Source organism: Cyrtonyx montezumae, unplaced genomic scaffold (genome assembly GCF_038088225.1).
Source record: "Cyrtonyx montezumae isolate F1298 unplaced genomic scaffold, pur_monq_1.0 scaffold_5, whole genome shotgun sequence".
NCBI lineage: Eukaryota > Metazoa > Chordata > Aves > Galliformes > Odontophoridae > Cyrtonyx > Cyrtonyx montezumae.
This window is the reverse complement of record NW_027072056.1, coordinates 12,309,011-12,333,771: the sequence shown is the minus strand read 5'-3', so window position 1 is coordinate 12,333,771 and position 24,761 is coordinate 12,309,011. Positions and strand designations below refer to the sequence as shown.

Sequence of the window (24,761 nt, the reverse complement as noted above, 5' to 3'; positions counted from 1 at the left end):
TTGCAGTGTTCCTTAATTATAAAATGTTTGATATTAAAAGGACATCAGTTGTAAGATGCCATTACAGTTGTAAAAGCCTTATCACTCACTTTTATTTTTATTTTTTTTAACAGTAAGACGCTTAGAGAAGAATGTAAAGGAAGTGCTTGAAGATTTTGCTGAGGACAATGAAAAAAAAGTTAAGCTCCTAACTGGCAAAAGGGTCCAGCTTGCAGAGGATCTCAGTAAGTAGTCTTCTGGAACCAGTTTGAAGTGAAACAAATTCCAATCTACCTCTGTCTTTAAGAGTGGGAAATTAAGGCTAAGAACACCTAATGCTCTGTGGGTCATTCACGTGCCATCACTACACTAACAACTAAAACAAAACACTAAAACAGAGTATTTAAATTAATCTGGTTTTATTTGGCACTGAAGTTGTCTTAAATTTTTTTGCATTGCCAGCTTTGCTTCTTACCAGCATCAGGAGTAACCTTTCATTTCCAAGCAGTAATGGCTGGAGCTTTAGTTTTATAAAATCAGGTTAGACCTCTGAGATCACCTTGTCTGTGTATGTATGCATCACTTCTGCAGTATGTGTTTTTAAAATTATTACATAGCTAAAGCACCATCTTTGCACTGTATTTCTTTTAGATTCAGGGGGTCCCAGATCCTGGTACATTTTTCTAACGAAATAATCATTATTCAGTGCAAAATGACATATGCTGACATGTTCTGTTTTATTGCACCTACGGGAAGATTTTAAAACTGCCACTGCTCAGCTCTGTAGTCAAATCAGCGATGTTCTTTCTACTTTCTGCATGCTTTTATTGCTAAGTGGTTATAATTTTTATAGGCAAATGACAGGGAAGAGGGATTTCTTTGCCGTTCCCATAGTGACTAGAGTGCTTGTCTGTGTTGCAATTTTTTTGTACTCCTGAGACAAAGTTTGATAGCATAATGCATTGAACTCTCAGGTGGCTTTACGAGGCATTTCCTTCTTAGAGCATTCAGTGGTGATCAGAATTGTGCTTTAGGAAAAGAAAATCCTCGCTCCCACAACACACATTTGTAGAGTACTTGTACTTTAATTAGGAATGGAATGGAAATGATCTCCTGTGTCATGAAGTTTGGTTTCCCTCTGTTGCAGGCAGCTGTGTTTATACAATCCAGCTCACTCATTTATCTTGAGCTCCATCTTTAAATCAGCTAACTTTTGGGGGCACTCCATTCCTACTGAAAATTTTTTCCACTGTATCATTCTTCCAAAGCTTACAAACTGTCTTTTAATTTCCAGGGTAATTTTGTTAATATGAGGCTAAGATTAGCTTCCTGATTGGAAACTATAATTATAAAAATTTCCTTATAGACCTGAGGTTAGAGTGCTTCCTTTTGATATGGCAACTGTATCGTACTTCCATCTGTCAGTCCTTTAATGTTGAACACTGGATGTGTTTTACTTTTTGTTCAAGATAGTGGTTGAAGGCAAACAGTTTCTAGCCTGATGACCCAATCTTGTAATGAGGGCTCACACAAATACCAAAACTTATTTGAGCAAGTTTCGTTTGTGTTCTACATCCTAGACTGGTATTTCAGCACTGTACATGAATGCTGCTTCTTTTTCTAGCCTTTAGGTCCTGAGTTTTGCTGCTTCTCAGTGTTTACTTCTCAGGTTTTATTCTAGATATTTTAAAGAGTGAACAGACTTTTGGAACAGTTTCTAAGAAACTATATTTTTTGTAATGTACTGTTCTCTTCAGATAAGAGCCCATACTTAATGTACTTCTCCTCATATGTATCATGTTAATGCATGTTCTAGTGAACAAATACTAAGTTGGTGGAAATAAAGAAGCCCTGGGACTAGAGAGATGAAAAAAGAACTTGTAAGGTATAAGACAGGGCAGAGCATAAGATGGATAGCTAAATTGGAAAAAGTGACTTTAAAACATTCCTGTGCCACCAGTCTTAAGGATTAATAGGATTTTGAAAGAGTCTTGCATTGGATGTATCCCAGAGCAATGTCCCTGGCAGTGAGCAGGTATGGGTACTTAAGGAAAAGAATATGAACAGGTTAAACATACAGCAGTACTTGTCTGGTGTGCTCTTTCAGCACTGAACAATCTGTAGTTCCAAGATTTCCTAATCCTGAGGTAATATCTTTGTGATTAATAGCCCTTCATGGATTTCTTTTTCCTCCTGTGAATTTCTCTAATTGCTTTTTGAACTCTTATAAACTTTGGCATCTGCAGCATCCTGTGGCAATTAGTTCCAGAGTTTAACTACACATTGTGTGAAAAAGTACTTCCTTTTGTTTGTTTCTGAGCCACCTGCCAGTTTTATTTGGTTCTCCTTAGTTCTTGTGCTGTGAAAAACATTCGGTAATCTGAATGTAATCTATTCATTTTTTGTGCTGCTTATGACTTCATAGATGCTTATACTACCAGCAATGGTTCTTTTTTACTGAGTTGAAAAATCCTCATTTGTGTAGTTGCTCCTTGCAAGGACATTGTTTCCCCATTTCAATCAGCCTGGCCACCCTTTTCCCCCTTTTAGTTCCACTAAACCCTTTTTGAATTGAAAGAGCAGAACTGCACACAGTATTTGGGCCGTACCTGCATTCTGGACTTATAAGTTGTATTATAGTTCTTTCTGGTTTTTAACCTGGTCTTTTACTAATAATTCCTCATAGTTCATTTCCTTTCTTGACTGCTGAGTGATGAGATGATGATTGCATTGGCTTCCAGCTGCAGCTCCAACTTCTTCAGTGAGAAATAAGTCAGCTCAGCACAGTCAGCCTAGTTACTTCCCTTGCTTTGTTTTAAAACACACATCTGAGGTATTTTTTGTTGTCTTTCTGAGGATATGGAAACAAGGAATCTGCTGTGTCTTGAACATCTGGTTGGGCACTTCTGGCATACTGAGCCATTGGAGGAGCCTGGTTTAATGTTGCTGTCTACAAACTCCCTCTCAACTCTGGTGCAGCATTTATAGTGAAGTGCTCTGCTGAAGTTGTCTGACAGATGAAAATCATAGCCAGGTCTTTTACCATATGTTGGATGGCCTTATCAGCAACAAGGCAACTTACATTTGCTTTCCAGTTGGCAGATGCATCTTGCTTGTGCATACTGCCAAAGGACAAAGCACTTTGATTTGAAACTTATGTTACACGCAACTTGGTGTTTTTTCTATATGCTTAGCTAAGTCATTATCTTAAACACATTGTGTGCTGGGTGGTTCAGTAAGAAGGAAAATAGGGAAGAGGAGCTGAAAGTATTATGGCAAACATGAATATTTTGAAGGAGAATTTTCATTTGTAAAAATACCTCCTGTCAAGGCTATCCTGTTTGTATTACAGGCTTTAAGTCACTGCTGCTGGCTGGATACAACATCCAGTATGCAGTGGTGGCAAGCTGTGTTGTGCATAAGTGTGTGTAGCTGTACACAAAAATTCCACTTCATCTAAAATTCCAATTCATTTATGCATTTTAAATATCAGTTACACTGTAACAGTGTTTTAGAAGGTGAGTAAATCTTGAATAAGTCTGTCAAGTATTTAGAAGGTATTTCTTGAATCTAACAGTCATATTTTATATTTGCTAAATTATATGAATTATATGGTTTTATGTGGTATTCTAACTGACATTAAATACTCAAGCAGTCTGCCTCTGAAGTTACTGAAAGGTCTTTTAAATACATTTAAAATGTATTTTTTTATGCAGAAGTTGTTAGAACTATAAAACTGCTGGCATTTCATGAGCTTCAGGGCTTTTTTGATGGCAATTCTAAGGACACTTGATTACTTATATAATTCTTTCTGACATCAGACCATCTCTGCTAGTATGAAAGAGCTATATCCTTCTGGTTTTCAGTAGTGGGCAAAATGTTTTCTTCAGGGGAAAAAAAAAGTGTATGTCAGAAAATTTTATTCCAAGATAAAGAATGTTTTATTTCTTCTGTTCTTAACAGAAGTGACAGGGTAGTAATTTTAGTAAGTGCTCTGTAGTTCAGAGCAAAACTGACAGTGTGGATAAAACTTATCTTCCTGTAGACCATTTAACATGGCCACGTTTGTTGTTGAACTCCCAGTGAAGGGCTTCCCAGAACTACCCATCTGTTTTCAGAATTCCACTCTGCTGGACTCACTTCTCATCTATTCCAAAGGAAACTTCCTCTGTAGTGTGAACTTTGTACAGCAGTCAAGTTGCTTTGCAACTTTCCAACACAAGATGGCAATGAGTGGTCTTTATAGGAGTGAGGGAGTTGAGCATGGCAGCCAGGGCTGGTGCCAAGCCTCTCATCTTTGGTTACTGTTTCTCTCTCCTTGATGCATGAATGTGGCATACACAGTGAGCGTTTGTTTCCATAATGGGCATTTGTTTCTTGGATGTTAGCCTTTTTCGTGTGGGGGGGGAAGATGCATTTGCCTTGCCTTCTCCTTGTTTTCTACTGTTTTATGTAACATAAACAAGCAAAATTCACGTAACATTTATAAATATCGTAAGAGCTGGGCATGTTTCTCAGCTAATCCTCATTAGCAAATGCATAGCAGATTATATTTAGTAAAGAAGCTTGCTGACTGTTACAATCCAAATGCTTTAAGAAATTAGGAAATTGAATGGGATCTTCCAGTATTTTATCCTAAACATGAGCTACAAATGTCTGTGTTGCAGTAGCATTTAAAACATGCTAGGTGGTACACATGTATTGAGTACCTACAGTGAATCCTAATTTCAGGCTATCAGCAGGAGCTTTGCCTTTTAGTACACTAAAGACAAAATATTTTACTGAGCCTAAGAAAATGTGCATGTTCTATCTTGCTTATTTCCTCTTCTTTATTCCTTTCAGAGAGCTAAGGTATGAGTGTTATAAAGGCATCCTTTGTGTAAAAATGTGATTTTTGCACAGGACAATCTCTCAGAGGGCTAGTACATGGAAAGCATCTTTCCTAGGTCATCCAATATTTCCTCACAGGCTTAAAAAAAAAAAAAAGAAAAAAAAACAACAATCATAGAACATCCCTGAGTTTTATATAAAACCATAATGCATTTGGGTGGGGAAAGTCATTGCAGAAAGCCTGAGGAAACTTGATCCTGAAATTACTAGGTTTGAATGTGAAGGGGTCAGCCTTGCAAGTTTGTTTGTCGGTAACACTGACACCTGTACAGGTGTCCTGGGCTAGCTGAGACTTCGTTCTGCACAAAAAGCCTTTTGAAACTTGTAGGTAGTGAGCCCCCACATGAAGAAAAGGCAGTTCTTAGCTTGGGGCCATTTGCTTAAATTTTGTCATACATTTGTAACTTGTAAAATGTAATAATTTGTGGAACTTAATTATTTTCAAGACTAAAGTTTATAAAAAAAAAAAAATCAGCGTTATAGTAAAATACTTCTGAGTTTTATATCTAAAGCCATTGCTTCCATGTCAGCTCAGGATACTTCTGTTGAATCCATTACAGCTGAATATAAACCTTGCAGTTGTACTGTGCTGTGTTCTATTTTTTAAACTGTCTTTGAGCTCAAATGATTGAATATCATCATCTATATACATAATCAACCTTAATGCAGTTAGAAAGCTAGCAGTAATTCTGGTACTTCCATATGGAAGTTGGTGACTCAGGATCTGGGATTTCTGTGCTACGTTTGGCTGAGTGGGCCCTGTGTTTGTTGTATGTTGCAGACTGATTTAAATCCAAGCAAGTTGTCCTTTTTCATTATGCATTTATGCAAAGTTGAGGATAAAGTCTGTGAGTAGTATTTGCAGACAATGCCTAGCTCTGCAATTGCATGGCTTTTTTCCTTTCACTGCTGTTAGCTGCAGAATTAAAATGCTGTGTGAAACTAATACTGTTTTGTAGTCATTACTGTAGTCTAATTAAATTTCAGTCTCGAGTTGACTGTCAACAGTATTTTGATTTTTCACCTCTGTCCTACATGACAGTGTTGATTACATATGCCCTTGGCTTTGTCAAGGCTTTCTAATGCCTTTACTTCTGTTTTCTTTGCTGTTATGAGCTTTACATTTTTTAAAAGGTTAAAAGGTTGCGTAGGGGGAAAAGCTCAGATGTAGGAAGAAAGTTCTGCTATCAGATGGGTAGATCTCAGATAATTTCCCCTGGAAACCAAAGAGTAAAAGGGCAAAATCTGCTAGTAGTTTAAGGTGCATGTTCAGAAGCAGCATAGTTTTCAGCATGTACAAGAGAGAAAAAAGGTGTAATTTTGAAAATTCTGACTGTAATGCCCAGTTATCATTTATATTGCACAAGGGATTCTCAAAGAACAATGTAGAAAAAAATGGAAGTGTTGCAGGAAATCCAAATGGAGAGGTGGTTTTTAAGAATTTGCACAATTATAGTAATTTTGTGCTCTCTTTCCTTCCTTGCTGCCTAGCTATTGCTCGGGAAGCTACTAAAGGAAAATGTAGTCACTTCATAGTTGTGAGTTGTTTCATGGAAGTGGCAGCAGTCTTGTTCCACTCCATTCAGCAGATTGTGGCAGTGTGCTTTTGAGAAGCACGTAGTTCTGAGCTGACTCTGAGCTGCTAGAAGTTTGCACAGGAGATGCTCTGGCCTTTTATCTAGACAAAAACAGAGGGGCTGTTTCTCCCTGGGGGTCATCAAATACATCTCCAACGCGTGCAAGGTAGCTGCTATCTTCACAGTCCCCTGCCAGCAGCTTCTACCAGGATGCTCCATGGCCTGCATCTTATCAGAGGCAGACTGTCACTTAGAAAACATTCATTTCTGCCTAAATCTCAATCAATCAACTAAAGCGCTCTTGTGGGCCGTGTGTGTCAAATGAGTTCAAGCTTATTCCGATGTCAGCAGCATGCAGGTGGCAGCAGGACTCCCATGCTCCATTTGAGTCCTGAACAGGACCCCAGGCTCTGTGATGCATGGGCAAGGGGCAGTGTGCTTGAAATTGGTCAGTGTGGTCATCCATGTCTTCCATTTCCCTTGCTTTTGAATACAGCAAATCAACTAAAATGCATCCTGTTATTTTTAGTAGGTAAGTTTAAGTTATGTTATTTTTTTTCTCTTCGAATTCTGGGGCAGCTGCATGAGACTGAAGAATTAAAACCAGAAGAATGTGTAGGTTGGTCTCTGTCAAAATGCAGATAAGGTAGTTCCTGCTTTGTGTCACAGCAGAAAGCGCTTTAAAAGCTGCATCTTCTCAGAGAGGGAAATAATCCTCCAGGGAGAACATCCATCACTTGTAAACCTCCCGTGATGGAGTGATGGTTTACTTTACTTAAGAATCCCAGATGACCAAGGTCCGTCTGCTGTGTTTTCTTAAAGTTATTGATGAAGAGTTAGGCTCTGGTGTCCAGGTTCTAAAACAGATCCTTGCAAAGTTCAGCACATTTATCACTGGCTAAGTGAAGTCTATCACTTAAAGCTGACATTGAAAAATAATGATAAACTGCTACATGAGTAATGACATATTTAATGCCTGCTGTGCTAGACCTGTGCCTCAGCCCATGCCTCGTGTACTTGAGGGTCATTCTGTTGTATGCCAAATTGATTTTTTTCCTAAAACGCCCTTAGTGATGCAAGGATCAAGACATGTAATTGGTTGATATTTTCTTTTTAATACTGACTGTTTGATGGTAGCTATTAATCAAGTTGTAAGTACTCATCGTTGAGAGACTGCTATTTGTATAAATGCAAAATTTTGAACTAAGCAGTGTAGTTATGTGTTTGGTATGAGTACTGCAGAGAGTAACATTCACATCTCCAAGGGCTGGAGAAATCAGTGTAATGATTTTAAATGTTATTGTACACTGTACTTTGTTTCTAATCTGGAAGTCTATACAAAAGATTGAAAAAAAATGTAAAGTATTTTCTGATAGTAATTATGGCAAAATAATAAAATAGTAACTGAACCACATGCTTTTCACTTAAAGTTCACTAAGTTTCTGACATCGAAACTGAAATTTCATGTTATTAAGATCTAAAAAAAATTCACATAAATATTCCTGATAGCTAGATAATGATCTAGTATGCTAACTGCTGGTTTATTTTATTTTGGTTGGAGAATGAACATATATCAGTTGTTTATACTGTTAAAGTTTTATAGCTAAACACAATGGTGACCTCTCCATACATAACTTAATAGTACAGTTATACACGTCTTTCTGCATCGATTAGGAAAAAGAAAAGTGAACTTTTTTTACATCACTGGGTGAATCACTGGGGAATATTTCTGATCTGCCTTTATTTTCTACTTTTTGCCATTTCCACCCCCAAATAATGAATATCATTGTGTTCAAATATATTCAAAGTCAACAGCTTTAATTTTGAAATGAAAACTTCATAAGTCTGACTCGAGATGTGAGTCTGTTTTACGAGGTTTCTTTGTCATTCTGCTATTAAGTTCCTACTAGCTGTCCACTAAGCAGCAAAACTAAATTCTGTTGAAAGGTTGAGTTATTAGTACTGTTTTAATTAAAAATCCAAGGTAGAGACAGAGGACTGGAAGGAACCCAAGCCTTACCTTGCTGTTGCAGACATCATGCTTCTCATAAACTTAATAATTACCTTTATTAAGCTTCATTTGTACATTAAGCTCGTGTTAATGACAATATAGAAATGTATACTACATCATCCTTTGGTAATGTTTACTTTATGTTCTGGAGACAAGCAGGACTTAACTGTGATAACTTTTAGAAACATGTAAAGTCAGAAGTCTGCGTAGTTGTCACTTCTACTTCAACCATGTTCATCAGTTTCATGCACTCCTGCCCTGCCAGGCACAGGAGGACTTCATGCTCACCAGCCTGCAGAGCCCTGGTGGCTGCTCCAAGGAACACAGTGAGCTTCTGTTCTGTTTGAGGCGGGGGAAATGTGTTGCTGCAGCTGTTCCATGAAGTTGCAGAGGTCTCACTTGTCAATCTGGGCAGCTACAGGTCAGGACACTGGTTGATTAGAAACCTACAATTTCATCAGCACAACACGCAATTTCTATTTCAGGTGCTAAAAAGCATTGTTAGTAATGCTACAATAACGTGGCAATGCTCAGTACCTTGTAAAAATAGCTGAAGTGCTTTCAGATTAAGGTCTCTTTTACTGCCTCTTGGTTCCCTTAAGTCTGAACTTAGTGATGCTCTTTTCTACAGGTAACGTAGTTTTGCTCAGGTACAATAAGCAGAGTATGAATACTTGCATCACAACAAACTTCAGTGATGACAACTTCAATTTTTTTTTTCCTGCCTAAAGTGACCCAAGACTAAGATGTCATTGCAGCAGCCCAGATACACAATCTAGCCTCCCCTTTCCTGCTGTAGCTGTAAGAGGGAAAAGTTTTCGCTCACAGTATCTTTGTAGAAAGCAGTTTCCCTGATGTTTTCTTCTGTTAATGCCTAAATTAATTTCTTCTGTTAATCTCTAAAGGAGATTTTCAGCCAGGTCAGTTATAGATAGTCATATCTGTGGAGCTGATGTTCGGACTGACACCTGGAGACCTTAATAATAGTATGAAAGAGTATGCCTAATGAATTGTTCTAGTTTTTACAGTAAATATTTCTTGAAAATATATTGAAATGATTGGCTTAATTTATTTTGTAATGAAAACATCTCACCTGATGCACTTCAGGAGCCTAGAATGTGTCCCTGTCCTCTTCCTCTGCTTTCTGGGACTGATAGCTGGAGCACACTGTAGATGTTGCACAGATTAAAATGCCCGTTGTCTCAGGATAGCAACAGGATTTAAGATGAGTAGAAAAGTTGTCAGCAACTCTGAATATAAAGGTAGAGGGAATCATGAGGGGAAACATGATTTATAAACTTATTTATGTAGTTTTTGCATCTGAATTATCCCATTGCACTGGGAAATGCACTTTGAAATCAGAATTTATGGAAATAATTCAATGAAGCTGTCTGTAAAATCGATTACCAGATTCAATAGGTATAGGAAGCATTGTCATCATAAAGGAAAGCATTGGTTAGCACCTTCACTCAATTTTAATTGCTTGTAACTGAAGGCTATGCTAGCTGTTTTCTGCAAGTTTGCATTTTAAAAGTTGTACATGTTTATTGATGAGTGGATTTACTATATGAACCATTATTAATTTGTTTAAACTTCTCGAAGTTTTGCAGGCTTTATTACACTGAGCTAATTGTTTAAGAACCATTCTCATGATTCATCTTCCTGCTCAGCCTTTTCATGAAAAAAAAAAAGTAGATGCTGAAACTCCTGTCAAACCAATATTTATAGCAGTTTGACAGCAGGATGAGGAACAGTGTTTGTCTTTATAACAGCTTCAGGAAAAGGCCTTTCCAGCACCCAGCCATGCAGTTACAATCTTGACCTCTTTCTTATGCTGGGAACATGCATACAGCAGACGAGCAGCACCTCCCATGTGTTTTCTTGACCCTTTGACTGTCCATTCACTTCCCATCTGTTTTGCAGCCTTAAAGGAACAGAGGGGGCCCTCTACTTATAAATCTGTCTTTGCAGCTGATAAATGATGTTCTCTCTCTTTAAGAGCAGCCTGGGTGGTTTTGCTTTTTTTCCCCTCTTAAAATTTTAGCTCTCCTCTTGTCCCCGTCCAGAGGAAAGCATGGTATGCAAACAAGAGGAAACTGGCAAAAAAATGTGATGGGTAGCTTGAAAGGATTTTCTAAACGTCAGCAGGACACGACCCTGCAACGCCCGGTGAATTACAGGAGCTGTTAGGCTGCAGTGGTGAGGCAGGAGAAAGCGTGTCCATGCAGGTCCTGTAACAGTCGGGGGAAGTCTGCTTTCCGGGGCATTTTTGGAGTGGCTTTTAGTGTGTTGCCTCTTACTGTTTCAACAAGAAGTCTAGCTTTTGCATAGCCTCTAGAAAATTCAGGAATGCAGTGCAAAAGGCTGAACTTTGAGGAGGGTTTTTTTTCAGTTCTCTACCTGGCTGTGCGTTGGGGTTGAGTACACACGTGGGATCTGTGGTTTGGGTAGCCCTAAGCTGGAATTCAGCTTTCAATAGGAAACTGTGGATCCATGTTTCCAGTTTTTAATAGCGTGCTTCTGGGCATTTTGGTGAAATCTGAATACAGGTCGGGCTTTCCTTTTTGCTGGAGGAAAGATGAAGTGTTCACAGCAGTAAATTCTAGATTTTTGCCTTTATGCTTAATTAACCATAACACAGAAGTAGCATAGCAAGCAGTGGCAATGTTTATAGGCAACAAAGGGATTAAGAAGGAAAGATTGGGGGGGGAGAAAGAGGAGGGGGAGGTGCTGAACTGTAACCAAAACTCAGAGCAAAATATCAAAGCCATGTAAACATTAGTTAGAGGTAGAAAACACTTTGCTGTAGAACAGGAGGATTTACAGTGAGGTATCAGCAGATGTTATCGTGCTTTTTCATGCAGTGTGCTGCACTGAAATACAAAATGAAGATGGATCTCTGTCTGGAAAGAAGTTACTATTTTTCATCATGCTGCAACTGAAAATTGATGCCATATGTGCAAAGTTGTAAATAGGGAACAGGAAAGCTTTTCTGTTGGCCTCGTATGATAAAATACTCATGTAGCTTCCTCCAAGCAATAGTGCAAAGAGACATGATTTTTCTTCTGAAATGCAGCACTAAACCCATTGGTTATTTGTATCAAAGTATGTATGTTTTGAATGAAAATTAATTTATCTTTAGAAGCAGAATAAAAGACAGATTTTGTGGAGGGAGATCATATCTCTCATTAAACCAATTAATGCAGTTGGAAAATATATTTTTTCTTGCTACTTAAAGTCTTGGTGGAATAAGTCAGCAACATGCTTTACTTTCATAATTTGTTTAATATTATCTTGGCATTACTTGGCCTTACCTCAGGAGCTTTGTTTGATAGCTGCCTTATTGCAACTGTTTCATGTTAGAGTGATTCCCTGGCCTCTGCACTGTTAGTTGGTAGATAATCTTAGTTATAACAGGCTGCCATCAGTGAGCGTGCAGGCCTTGCAAGAATGAATATTTGAAGAGGTTTTCTTCTGACCAGCTTACGATATTAAGAAAAGCAAACTCTTATCTCTGAGTGTGAGGGGGTTTTTTTTGTGTTCACAGCATATCTAAATCCTAATTACAGACCAATTAGTCTGGGTTTGAGCCTTTTAAATCTAGTATCACAGGATTAATGAAAAGAAAATGAATGGGTAACAATATCATTTCATATGGAGATAAGGATAGACTGAGCATGAATGAGGATCTCATGACATCCGATGAAAGAATTTCCTCATTCTGTCAATGAAGTTTTATGGGATATGGAGAGAGGATTATGGGAATATTCATGACCAGATCAAGAGGCATAAGGAGTTGATGTATGAACCAGCTTATCTTTTAGGTAAACACAGGGTAAATGGGAAGTAGAATAGCCATTCATTTCCCCTCGGCCTGTGAATTTCATTGCTCTGAAGGTGGAAACAAGTTTGGTTACAGTTGTTCTTTGTTGATACCGTTTGATTTTTGGATCACTTTTTAACAGATAGCAACTTCAGCTCTGCTTTAAAATTGTCAGATACTGTGCTCTCTCTAGATGCTATGGGTAACATTAAGCAATAGCGCATATTTAAACTTCAGAAGCACCGTGTAATAAGACATGTAATAGTCCTTCCAGCCTACTGGAGCATTTCATTACAGTACTGGGGTAATTGAGCATGTTACAGAAATCATTTTGCCAGCAACTGAATGCTTTTATCCAAGGTTTACTACTTCATGGGAAAAGTACCACAATACATGGAAGGAGCGAAATATCACTTAGTCTGTCTTTTAATTTCCTTGTGAGTGTTTGTGTCTGAAACTCAAGAGATATTCTGGGTTTGACATGTTCATACTCGTCTAAATTAAAGCACATTTTGTTTTCAGGAAGGCTTAAACCAGTAACATCTTGATCAAGTTGTCGATGAAAACTGTGCAAATTTGGGTACAGAGTTTCTCTATTTCACTGAGAATTTTGAATTGCATTCAAAAACTTCTTTACTTAAAGGCAGATAGCATGTGACACTTGAACTGGAACAATACATTTTGTGACAAATGCAACATCACGTAGTGCTGGTGGGCCTGTTGGCCACTAGAGCTGCAGACACTCTACTCCTACTCTTTAGAAAATTGCTAAGCACTTATATTTACTGATTTATTGAGGTGTGTGTACTGTCAATGCACAACTCTGTTTCCCTATTTAAAAAGTGAACTAATACAACTGTTTCTTGGTGCTATGGAGTGGACTTGTGGGAAAATCAGTGTTCAGCTGCTGTCTGCTGCTGCTAGGAGTGCAAGGCAGGGCATGAGGAACTGCTGCTGTTTGGCACTCATTGCAACTGTTCTTTCTTAAGCTCACGTGTTTTTTCAAAGTATTGAGTTACCTCTAGACCTCATAATTACTACAGTTAAGCAATCATTCCAATTTGGTCCAAGTATAAAAACTAATAAAGTGCTCATAAGATGGAGGTAATTTTAGTATGTCTGTTCTCTGAACAAACACAGCTGATTCAGTACATTTTGGTGGAATAAATATTTACTATCCTGTTATTTTAATACGCCCTGATCAGAAAATTAAAATAGCTTTTGTTGGCACAAACTTTTTTTTTAAAGGTGATATAATTAGAGGTTTTTTGCTGATGCTATGGATTTTCAAGACATTAATATTACATTAGCAGAGGGGTTGAGTAGGGAAAATATTTGCATTTAATACTGCTAAATCTCTTTGCTTTCACAGAGTCAATGGCTTGATCAACGTACAAAGCATATTTGAGGGAAAATGTATCAGTTATTATATATAGTAACTATATACACATAATATCAAAGCTATTAAGAGCACTAATCTAATGAGATGTGGTCTCCAGTTACCACTGGGAACTGCTGCTCAGTTTTGGAGAGGGAGATGCAGGATTAACATGGTCCAAAAATGGGTAGACTCTGTCCTATGTCAAAGAGCATTTTTTCAGTGCTAATTTTATAAAGGATGGCAGAGCATCCATGTTGTGAGATGTGCAGTGTGGCTGGCTAAATAAACACCATAGTGCTGCTGGCTATGTTACAGAATGTTTACATACTGACATGCAAAAAATGCCCACTTTTTTTTTTTACTTTAAGATAGTAATACTTCAAATTAACTTCATAGGAGCACAGTGATCACAGGATTATTATTTTTTTTCCTGTTGTCAGCATTCAAAGGTTATGTCTGCTAAACTCAATCAAGACTTCTTCTGGTAAATAATCAGCAACTGCTGTTCTACAACTTCTAAAAATACAGCTTTCACCCTCATACTGTAACCTTTATTTAATACCAAAGCCAGCAGGCCCTCTGTGTTAGTAGAGGAGCAGCACTGCGGAAGGGGACACTGAAGTGCTGAGAGTAAAAGATGTCACCAAAATGCTGTACTGTACAGATGGAAGTTCAAGGCCTCTTCATTCCCCTGCAGGCTGTTTTCCATCGTTTGTTTCAAATGCAAATTACTTCTGCTGGGACAGGGCTATGGGATTTTGTTGGGTTTTGCCATTATTACTACTCTAGAATGAGTTTCAGCCTTATCTGTGGGGTTGTCACTTGGTTACTAGATGAAATGTTCAGTTCCCTTGGGTGCATTCCTATTGCATTCCTGTTTGAGGTCCTATTTTTCCTGCCCCACCATGATGTTCATGTATCTTATTTTTAAGGCTGAAAACTGTATTTCCCTTTCTCTTTTGCTGTTACTTCAGCTCAGCAAAGCCCATTTGCAAATATGATATTGATAAAGAGAAGAAGACATTAATAGAATATATAAAGGCTTTTATTAAAGGAAGAAAGAAAAACTCAAAACTTTTATCTCAGACAAAGAAACTTACAGCTCTAGTCCAATAGTATTTTTATTTTTTGGGGGGGAGGACATTTCTTACATGTTTCTTCTCATCTAACTTATTTTTGTGCATCATAACACTTGCCACCCCTTCCCTCATACTCCTGACCTGTGATTTTTTTTCATGGCTATAAAGGAGCTTCAGTGAGAATGTGGTGAGAGAATATGCAGGAAAGCTTGCAGGCTTTCAGTTCCAGCTAGGTTCCAAACCTTGCTTCATAAGCTGCTGAATAAATCAAATAGGTTATGTGGTCACAAGTATTGAATGGGATTGGGAAAAGAGTGGATGAGAATGCCTAATTCTGTGTTTTTCCCAATCCTCGTTGCCTTTTTATTAGTGGTAACTATTTGCAATTGCGTTCCAGTAATGCTTTTGTAAAGAAAGAAATTCCCAGCTTTAGGTTTTATATAAAATGAGGCTCTGCCCACATCCATATAGTTACTGCCAAAATGCACAGAAATAAAGTGTAAGCCTTAAACATTCATAATAACGTGCACGCCGTTTTGCATAGGGGCGTTGAATATTGATGTTTGCTTCCCTGAAATTCTGCCTGATGGAAGGTCAATGGCTTTTAACTTTTCTTAGAATGATTAGTGGTGTTTGTGGCACTTGCTGTGGAGAATAAGGACAGTTCCCTCGGTGTAGCAGGTGTAAGGTAGTTCTGCTGCACATGACCTAATGGAAGCTTCCGTTTTCTGAAATACAAGTACAGGATTTCTCTACAAATGTGAGATTGCTTTGGGAAAATTTAGAATTATTAATAAAGCATGACAGTCATGAAATGTGTTTGCAGAAGTTCTTCAAAGGAGACTATTCCTTTTCTTCTGAAGTGGAAAAATTGAAGTAGTGAGATGTTTTAATCGTGATCTCTTTAATTCCTCCAGAAAAAGTTCGGGAAATCCAGGAAAAACTTGAAGCCTTCATAGAAGCCCTCCATCAAGAAAAATAGATTGTTCAAGCAGGTAATCATGTGCAGATGATAAAAGAATTATTACAGTTTCTTCACTGTTCAGAACAAAAGAATTATTCACATATCTAGGATGTATTTGCATACAGACTTTGTGAAAATTCCTTTTTATTTTGCTCCAGTGCCAGGCTGCTGCTGCAGCTGCTTGCTTCTACACATGTAAAACTGCTCTTTCAGCTTTTATGCTGCAAGCAGATATGAAACTTAGTAGAAATACAGTTAATGGCTAGTTGTTCTGATTTGATTACTCTCAGTTCATTATTTCTTCCTATGCTAAGAGACAGTGTAACAAACTGGAATGAAAATGAGGAAGCAATTTTCTTGTCTGTAAAGCATTTTGAAATCTTCTCTTTATAGGCACTGTGTATTGTAAACAAAAAATATATGCACTTAGGTCACTTCCAAATTTCATTTTTTCTGTATTAATTCGCAAAAAACAGAAGCCTGAGGGCTGTGATATATTTGCACACATTTTAAAATAATCTCTTTTGTTTCAGCAGCAACTTAACACAGGAATGCAGACTTTTCCAGGATACCATGCACAAGGAAGAGTGAATAAAAATGCTTTCATGTCCCATTCTGTCTCTTACCTTTTGGGGAGCATTGTGAAATGTTGGAGGAAAAAGAAATTAATGTCTCCTGGGATTGAGAAACTCAAATCAAACCAGCCTGTTTTTTTTTTTTTTTAATTTTTGAAGCTACATGTATGTGACAGAAGAACCTGATTTGTGTCTTGATGAGATAGCTTGGGAGCTTGCCAGAGTTCTACATTTAAGAGCTGGGTTTTTTTCCTGACAGGAAGTTGCTTATGTTTTTGTCATCGGTCTTGTACAGAGGAGCTGGATCAGGATTCATCAAGGGATTTTATCTGTTGTCGGACTCTTGCCTGCAAATGCTCCTTAGGTTTAACACAAAGTTTTAGTGTTTGGCTGTACGTTACAACACCCTTCTAAGTCATGCCATTTCTGTTACGCTGTCATTGAAACAGTCTCTAATGGCTCTGGTACAGATTTTAAAGCATGGTGTTGAGCTGTTGAGGAGAAGCTGTGAATTTTATTTAAACTCAAAACTCTCTTTGAGAGACTTCATTCAAGGAATTCAAGTGCTTTCAAGTGAAAGTGCAGACTGCTGTTCACTGACACCTTAAAAGGTTTGGCTCAGGAAATGATCCCAACAGCGGCTTCCTTTACCAGTTCTTGCCTAATACATGTTGTTCCTTGGAATTGTGGCCAATTACATTTCATTTCTGCCATTGCACAGACTGATTTCCTTTTTAAATCTTCCCTTTCCAATAGACGCAGACTAAGTTGATTACCTGTAAAATGTAGGAAGATAGTCTGTACAATTCCAACTTGTCCAACCTTCTGAAGTAAATAAGCAAAAATACAATGATATGTTTCTAATAGCTACTATAAGACCAAAATTACTTTGATATGAATGCTGTGCACAGAGTCCCTCCATAACCACTTGATATCTGTAATTCAGTGTAGTAAAAACTAAGGATTGCCTATCCTCTGCGTTTTAGTTTTGTCACAGAAATGTCACTTCTGACAAATGCAGGTATGATACAGGCTCTGTGTGATAGGTGCCCGGTGATTAATCACCACTATATTTTTCTGCCCACACTTTGCAACAAATGATCTGGATACATTTCTGAATACTTCTGTGGAAGAAGATGTCAGGCTTTAAACAGTTTGGTTTTAAGTTGTCTCATTATGAAGGTTGAAAAAATGACATAGGTTATTTTCTCTTTTGGAAAAGGCTATTGATTTCTAAACTCCTGGCAATCAAAGGAGAGCAGCCTGACTGCTTTACAACAGTTACTGTGCTCGTTTGCCCACAGTGAAAGCAAAAGAAATTTTGGTAAGATGTTCCCCAGATATTCAGACAATTAAGAACTTAGTCTGTTGTATGAGAAGTTAACATAGAGCTGTTCATAAAGAGTTGAGAAGTTAAATATTGCAAGGTGATCCTACTGTTTGGGGGTTATTTTTGTTGTTTAAAACTACTTTTCTGAATATGAGTTTTTAAGAATGGAAAAATGAAAAAAGGCTTCAATCATCCTCGTTCTCTGACAGTAACTTTAGAAATGTATATTTGCACAGTTCTGAAAGAAGATTCCATAGCTGTATAGCAAGTGAAATAAGTCTGTACTTGTGTTAAATTCCTCTTTGTATAAAAAAATACACAAAACTTTTGCATTTACTTCAAGAGATCACTGTCAGAAAATTCTGTGTAATGTAAATGTTGAAAAATATTACATCCAGTAGTCCAGTGTTCATCTCTGTGTGTTGTTCCTGTAGTTCTAGTTCCGACCTCTGTGCTGCTCATCTAAGACTTAGCATGATGTATTCCATGGAAACTAGATATTTATTGAATAAAAATGTAACTGAAGGAAAAATAAAACATGAATTTTGAACACAGCTCTATTGTATTTGAGTCACTTAGGCTTTCTTTTTCTCATTTGTTAAACTGTGAAAAAAGTATACTGTTATGGTACTAAAACATCTGATTCAGAAGAGTTGTATGAGCACCAAGTTAGTGATAATTATATTGTGTTTTATTTCAGAGCATAAACTAATGATCACCTTACCATTGAGAAATGTTGAAGTAAGGGGTTTACGAGTCTGACCCAGGACCCCTTCAGTCATTTAAAACTCAACGTTCTGGGTGGAATTTGCTCCTGGAGATGTCACAGGATATTTTTGTCTTGAACATGTTGCCTTATGAACCCAATCTGTGGATGATCCCTCTATGTTTTTGCAGAGTGACAGTAGAAATTTTCTTTAAGATATTTGTCTTTTTGAGATGCCGTAGGAAACGTCCCGATGGTGCTTCCTCACGTGGAAGGGGTGTGCATTGATGAAGGTCACAGAAAACAGCAGGTAATACATTTGCTTCCTCTACCTACTTTTTGTTTCCACTTCCTTCGTGTGTGCAGCTTGTTTGAGAATTTCCTTGAATAAAAAGTCAAGTCTGAAGAGAAAGGAGAGATTTGACTAAAAGTCTGATTACAAACTACCCTGGCAGCATGAACTAGTTAATTTCCAGCTATTGCTGTCTCATATATAGATGTGACCTCTAGAATCACCTCCACAATGGGAATATATTTTTCTATAAACCGTAATAACTGGCATAAAGAAAAAAGCTTTCACCCTGATACAGAGCTTTCAAGCAATCTTAAATCTTGAACTATTCTGTCTCTTTCCTTCATAGGGTGCCCTTATATTGACTGACCATCTCCTAGGTACTTGTTGAGGTTCTTATTTTAGTTTAGATATATTGGATCTTGTTCTATTTTATAATTAGTTCATAGTCTTATCTTCCCTTGCAGAAATCTTTGTGCTTGTTTCTATTTAGTAAAGTAAATGCACTATAAAGCTCTTGCAAGATGGGTTCTGTGTTGTCAGATAACTCTTACAGCTATCATTTGTTACGAGTGCTCTATATACCTTTTAGCGCAGAGGTGTTTTTTCATAAGATGAGGCTGTGGTTGAGAATTTTTTAGCATTTGATATAACTACAGAATCAAAGGGAAGAGACTAGAAGAAAACTGAGGTTGTAACTGATCCACGCTGTGGTGCTGGCATGGAAAATACATTTGTGTATGCAAACGTTGCTGATTTTTGCCATCAGCTCCACACCTTAGCACATCGGAAAGTGAAAATATCCAAGCTGTCACTTTTACATTGAACCCAGTGTCATTTTCTGAGACAAAGATGATTTCTCGTACTATACATGGTAGTGACAACCAACAAGATGAGCTTTGTTCCAGTTTTTCACCCAAAGAATTTCAATGAGAAGGTTAATCAGTTGGATTAAACCATTCCTAATTCATGTAAAGACACGATGTACTAATTAAAGTGATACTTTATAAAAGTTTCATGAAAGAATAGCCAAAATAACAGTAGTCACGTACAGTAGATAACATGAGCCTCTTTAGGTTAGAAATCATTTCAGTACAGAGGTCATTTTCACTTTCAAGGAAGTGTCATCTTTGCTAGCCTCACAGAGCAGCTGTTAAGCTAACAGTGTGCTCGGTATATTTAAGGACGTCTGAAGCAGTGTTTTGCCCCATCTCCACGAGCCAATTGCCTATGACTTTTACTGTCTAGGATGGAACGTTCACTGCAACCTTCTGTACAATGAGCCTGTTCTGCTTCATGTGAAAATCAACATCCTTTTTTGTGTTGCTGCCTGACAGGATGCTACAATACTATTAGCATTTGCAAAGAGTTTGCTCCGTCTAATAGTGCAATCCCCAGATCACAGGCTGCTCAGTTTGTGTTTCTCTATTATGTGAAAGACACAAAGAAGCTGAAGGCTGGCAAAGGCCTGTCAAATCTTGTAATGTAGCGAGCGACCCCAGAGCTTCATTCTGCTTTATATCATCCCTTGTTCCCCATCCCACCCCTTCCCCTGAATGGGCTCTGAGGTAGGTAAATGAATTCAGCGGTATGGCAGGCGGATGATTCCTTTCTGACCTCATTCCTGTACCATTTGTTTCCAGGCTTGTTGGAAGGAAGGGGATGTATCTGAACCTTTTGTTTCAAATAATTTTCTTGCAGGTTGAGGAGTTAATGCAGACCTTGTCTGAACTCACCCGAGCAGAAAGTGTTCTGGGTACGTGTCCTGACACGCTCGGTCCCCTGGAATTGACAGATTAAAGGAGAAAGCAGTGAAATGGAGCGCCTTTACGTTGAGCATTGCTTCAACACCTGGATGCTTTTTTTTTATGAACACATTTATATCCTATTTCATGCCTTGAAACATCTGTCTTAAGAGCATGCGGGAAGCAAACAAAGCACAAGCTTTGAACAGCCCAGAGTTAATACATTTCTGCTGGGAAGAATGTGTTGAAGCATAGGGAAATACTGAGTATGGTGCACACTAAGCAACAGTTTGCAGAGCAGTATTTCAGACCCACATGTGAACTTGGCAGAGCGCGTCTTAGGTTTGAACACCAAGTTGGTTTGCTTAGCGATTTGATCTTGGCTCATGTGTTTCAAGATGAGGAAAGCAACGGTTTTCTGCATACCAGGACTGAATTCTGGGAGCAATGAGTCCTTTAATAACATATCTTCCTGCACTGTGCATCCTTCTGTAGAGGAAAAAATAGAGAAACTGACCAGCAGTAAAACATGGGATGGGAATATCATCATAGCTATCCTGTGCAGTTGTCAGTTTGCCCTCTGCACTCAGTGCTATGACGTTTACATGGTAAGGAATGGATTCCGAAGATGTCAGCTATAACATGCAAATATTACTCCCTCGAGTCTCAAGTGTACACAGTAAATTTCCAGTATCTGGAGTGTGAAATCATAGTTAAATCATAATAGGAAAAAATGTCACACTGTATTCAAGGAAGTGTTCTGCTGAAAAGAAACATTTGGGATCGTTTAACTGCCACAGCAGCATACATCTTTCACAGGTGAATGGGTGATGCATGACAACCTCCATCAACTTATTCCTCTAGAAATTCAGTGAGAGGCTTGTTTATGATTTGAGCTCATCACATGTGCTTTGCAGAAGGCTTCCACAAGCTGAATCAGATACTGAGACAGTTCTGCAATAACTTCATCTAGATCTAGTCTGGTACTGCAGCTGATGTGAAAAATACGTATAAAAAGGGAATGAAAGGAGTCGGTCATATCCCAGGTAAGAGTGTTGCCTTAAAGCTGGAGATGTGCTTATGATATCGTATTGGTGAACTGTAGCTTGCTGGTACATACAAGAAAATATGATTATCTTATTCTTGTACATGTTAACAGGTTTTCCACTTGTGTTTGTAGACCTTCTTGATAATGACATTTTATGATACAATTTGTGTTAAGCTCAGAAAGTAAACTTCTGCATTTTGGGGCATCCCCAAAACAAGCTCTTTGCTTCATTTGTGACTGCTCTGTGTCATGTTTACGTTCTCAGGTGGAAGACAAGCTCATCTAACAGCTGTAATCTCAAACACTCCTAACCTGAAGCTATTTGTATGTGCAAATTGTTTTTGTAGTTTAGGATTAATTACGGACTAAATGTTTCAGCCAATCCCTGCCCACCCCACCTCCTATTGCTAAAGGAGTTTTATGCTTTCAGAGGACTCCAGTGCTTGTGGTATGTAGCTCTGTGAGTACTTGCCAAGGACAGCATTAATATTGATGTTATAAAGCCCTGAAAACTAAAAAAAAAATCCTCCACTGCTAACAAGGAAGGCTATTCTTTTGTTCTCAACATGTAACACCTTTTCTTTAAGGAGTGGACAAAAGTCTAGTTCTTTTCTTGGCCTTTATCTGGCAGCTCTGATCAATTAGATCTTTTTTGCAAGGCAGATTTTTTTTTAAGCTATTCAATATTTGTTTTAAAAGAAAACAGGTCCCTATTTCCCAGAGCCCGAAATTCAGAATTCAGCCAGGCTTCTGGGAGCAGAGCTAGCAGTGGGTTACCTTGTGGAGGCTTATCTCTGTGCCCTGCTTTGTGACATGTTTTCACACACCCTGTTTGTTTTTCCTGCCAGCACAACCTCCTTCCCTGTCCTCCTCTGCCCTGTGTAAATTACTCTGCCAGGTGACACTCTCTGGCCTGTGATGCATTGAAGGTCAGATGAGATTTTCACAGTAAGCCACCTAGCTTGAAATATGTGTGCAGTATAATTAATTAATGCAGCTGCTCACATCCCTTTTCAGGCTAGTTTCTTGCATCTTAATTTTAACTCAGAGTGTGTAGCACATACTTGATGAATATACCTACATCTCAGCATACGTACCAGGTACGCATACTTAGGCGACCTCAGAAACTGGGACTTGCTGCCTGCTCTATGCATAGCCCAGAACAGTTTATTCATGATTAATCTAATCTGAAAGACAAATGTAATTAATAAAGGGTAGCAAAGAAACGTTGGAGACTGCTTGGTGGCAAGAGGCTGTTTTCACATGGAAACAAGGGAATATTGAGCCGCTTGCTGAAGCTTAGGACAATGCTGGGATCCTCACTGAAATTGAGCTTTGTGATGAAAAGACTTGTAGGCCGTTGGGCCAAGATACGGGATTATAAGAATATTCATGACTCCTGAGAAGCAGCAGGTGAGACCTAATGCACACATTTGCCCCTCAGCTCTTTCCCAGCTCATCCTTTTGGTAAACAGTGCATAAAGGCCGGGTTCCCAGAGCGACTGAGCTAAGTTCCTGATCTCTTTTTTCCTCTCTCTCTTTTTCTCTATTCTTTATTAAAAAAAGATCACAGTGTTGTTGCTACTTGTCCATGCTTCTGCTTGGGACTCTCATTTCTAAAGAGCAACTGTGTGGCCAAACCAGAAGTCTTGTGACATTACCTAAGAAAACAGAGTGGTATCTTAGCATCTAAGGCCTCTTTTAAAACACAAAGAAAAGCCTTTCTTAGAGCTTGGGTAAGCTGGGGAGGAATCGCTGTGGCATAAGTGCATTGTCTTAGGAAAGCACAGGATGAAGCTAACTGGTGGGACCCTGCCTTTAACACACCAGGATTTCTCATGGCTGTTGTGGTGCATTTACTGGTTGGTAAACACCCATCTGACAGAGTCCTTCCTGAGGCAAGGTGGGCAAAAATAGCTCTACAGAAACCCAAAGGCGCTGTCAATGGTAGATTTCACAAACGAAGCATTTGTAAAATTGTCTCACTTTCTGACTGAGATGTGTGCTAAGGGGGTTTCTCATGACCTTGTCCTGATCCTGACACTTTTACCTGCAGGTACAGGGGTGCAAGCTCAGCGCAGCAGGGCAGGGATGGCAGTCTGCCCTTAGGGTTGTAGCCTGGGTGTTATCATCCCTTTGAGGCTGAATCAGTAGGACATGCTTGATTCTGGTCTTAATTCACTGTTGTTCCCTGCTTTGTCTTTGCAAAAGTGTCTGTACTGTTCACACTGCCCTGTGGTCTAACATGTAGAAGCCTGTAGGGGGGTCTGTCAGTGAGCCTACAGTGATCGTGCTGTGTTAAAGTGAAAGTAACTTTTTAGCAAGTTTTTCAGCCTTTTTTAGAAAGGATATTTAAAGTGTTTTAAATCCCCCTTGAAATTTCAGTCTGCAAGTGTAGTAGTGCCTGCCTGCCTGCCTAACAAAATAGCTGCTACGCTTAGTTTGGAAGTGTCTCAACATAAGGGCACTTGTTCGTTGAATCCTGGTGACAACCAGGGCAAGATTTCAACAATTTTCTTGTAAATATGACTCAGTAACGCTTACTTACCTCCTTGGATGTGAGTCCCTAGCTGTTGAAACTGAACTGCTGTCTGCTCAATATAGTTTTTCTAGTAACAGATGCATCTAGGTCAACAAACTGACAGGCATTGCTCATTTTACTGCTTGGCAAATATTGAACTAAAGTCTTCAGCACTGTAACACTGTTGACAAATGCAGGATAATGGTGTTGTCCTCTTTTGTCACTGTGAAGTGCATCTTTGCATCTGATTCTGGCATAACACACTTTGTAAACAGCAAAGGATGTTGTGATTTAGAGCTGCAAGTGTTTGCTCTGACAATATAAACTTACTGCCTGCTCTCTGAAACCAAACATCCTGTCTCTGCCATGGTTACTTCCAACCAATGCTGAAACTAGCCACACTCTTCCTGAAAACACTGGAGGCAATGGCAAGGCTGCTGCTGAAGGAGCTCTTTCTTTTTTATTTGTTTATTTATTTTGTCTTTTCTACCTTTCTTTGCTATGTTGCAGGTCTATGCTGAGGAGTCCAGATCGAGCTTCAAGAGCCTGAAAGTAGAGAAAAGTACTTGACAGGAAGATAAACAACTACTGTGAATTAGTACAGTTAATGCTATCCCCTCAGGTAAGGCGATGCTCTGTTGCAAGCCCATTAGTTTTTCTTTTCCGTGGTAATGCATTGGAAGAAACAAAATGCAGCTGATACAAAATTCCATCGCGTGTGTGCGCACATCCTGATAGCTGAGCAGAGCACTGCTCCTCACCCCTTATCCTCTCAAAAACCAAACTTTGCTCCTGCTTCCATAAAGGTCCACAGTCACTTTAGTCCCAGCCTCCATAGTT

General features: G+C 38.6%; 1 protein-coding gene across 5 annotated transcripts in view; it reads left to right on the top strand.

Annotated features, from left to right (window-relative positions):
* The window catches only part of OPA1 (OPA1 mitochondrial dynamin like GTPase), a 51,065-nt gene extending 32,903 nt beyond the window's left edge, over positions 1-18,162 (top strand). For 4 of the 5 annotated variants that reach the window (XM_065748390.1, XM_065748388.1, XM_065748389.1 and 1 more), the window contains 3 exons: positions 114-224; positions 15,658-15,735; positions 16,238-18,162. In XM_065748390.1, the coding sequence (XP_065604462.1) occupies positions 114-224; positions 15,658-15,722 (176 nt within the window). In that variant the 3' untranslated portion in view covers positions 15,723-15,735; positions 16,238-18,162. The remainder of the gene's footprint in view (positions 1-113; positions 225-15,657; positions 15,736-16,237) is intronic. The other variant, XM_065748387.1, reaches the window with a different exon arrangement.
* Positions 18,163-24,761: the final 6,599 nt, after the last annotated feature.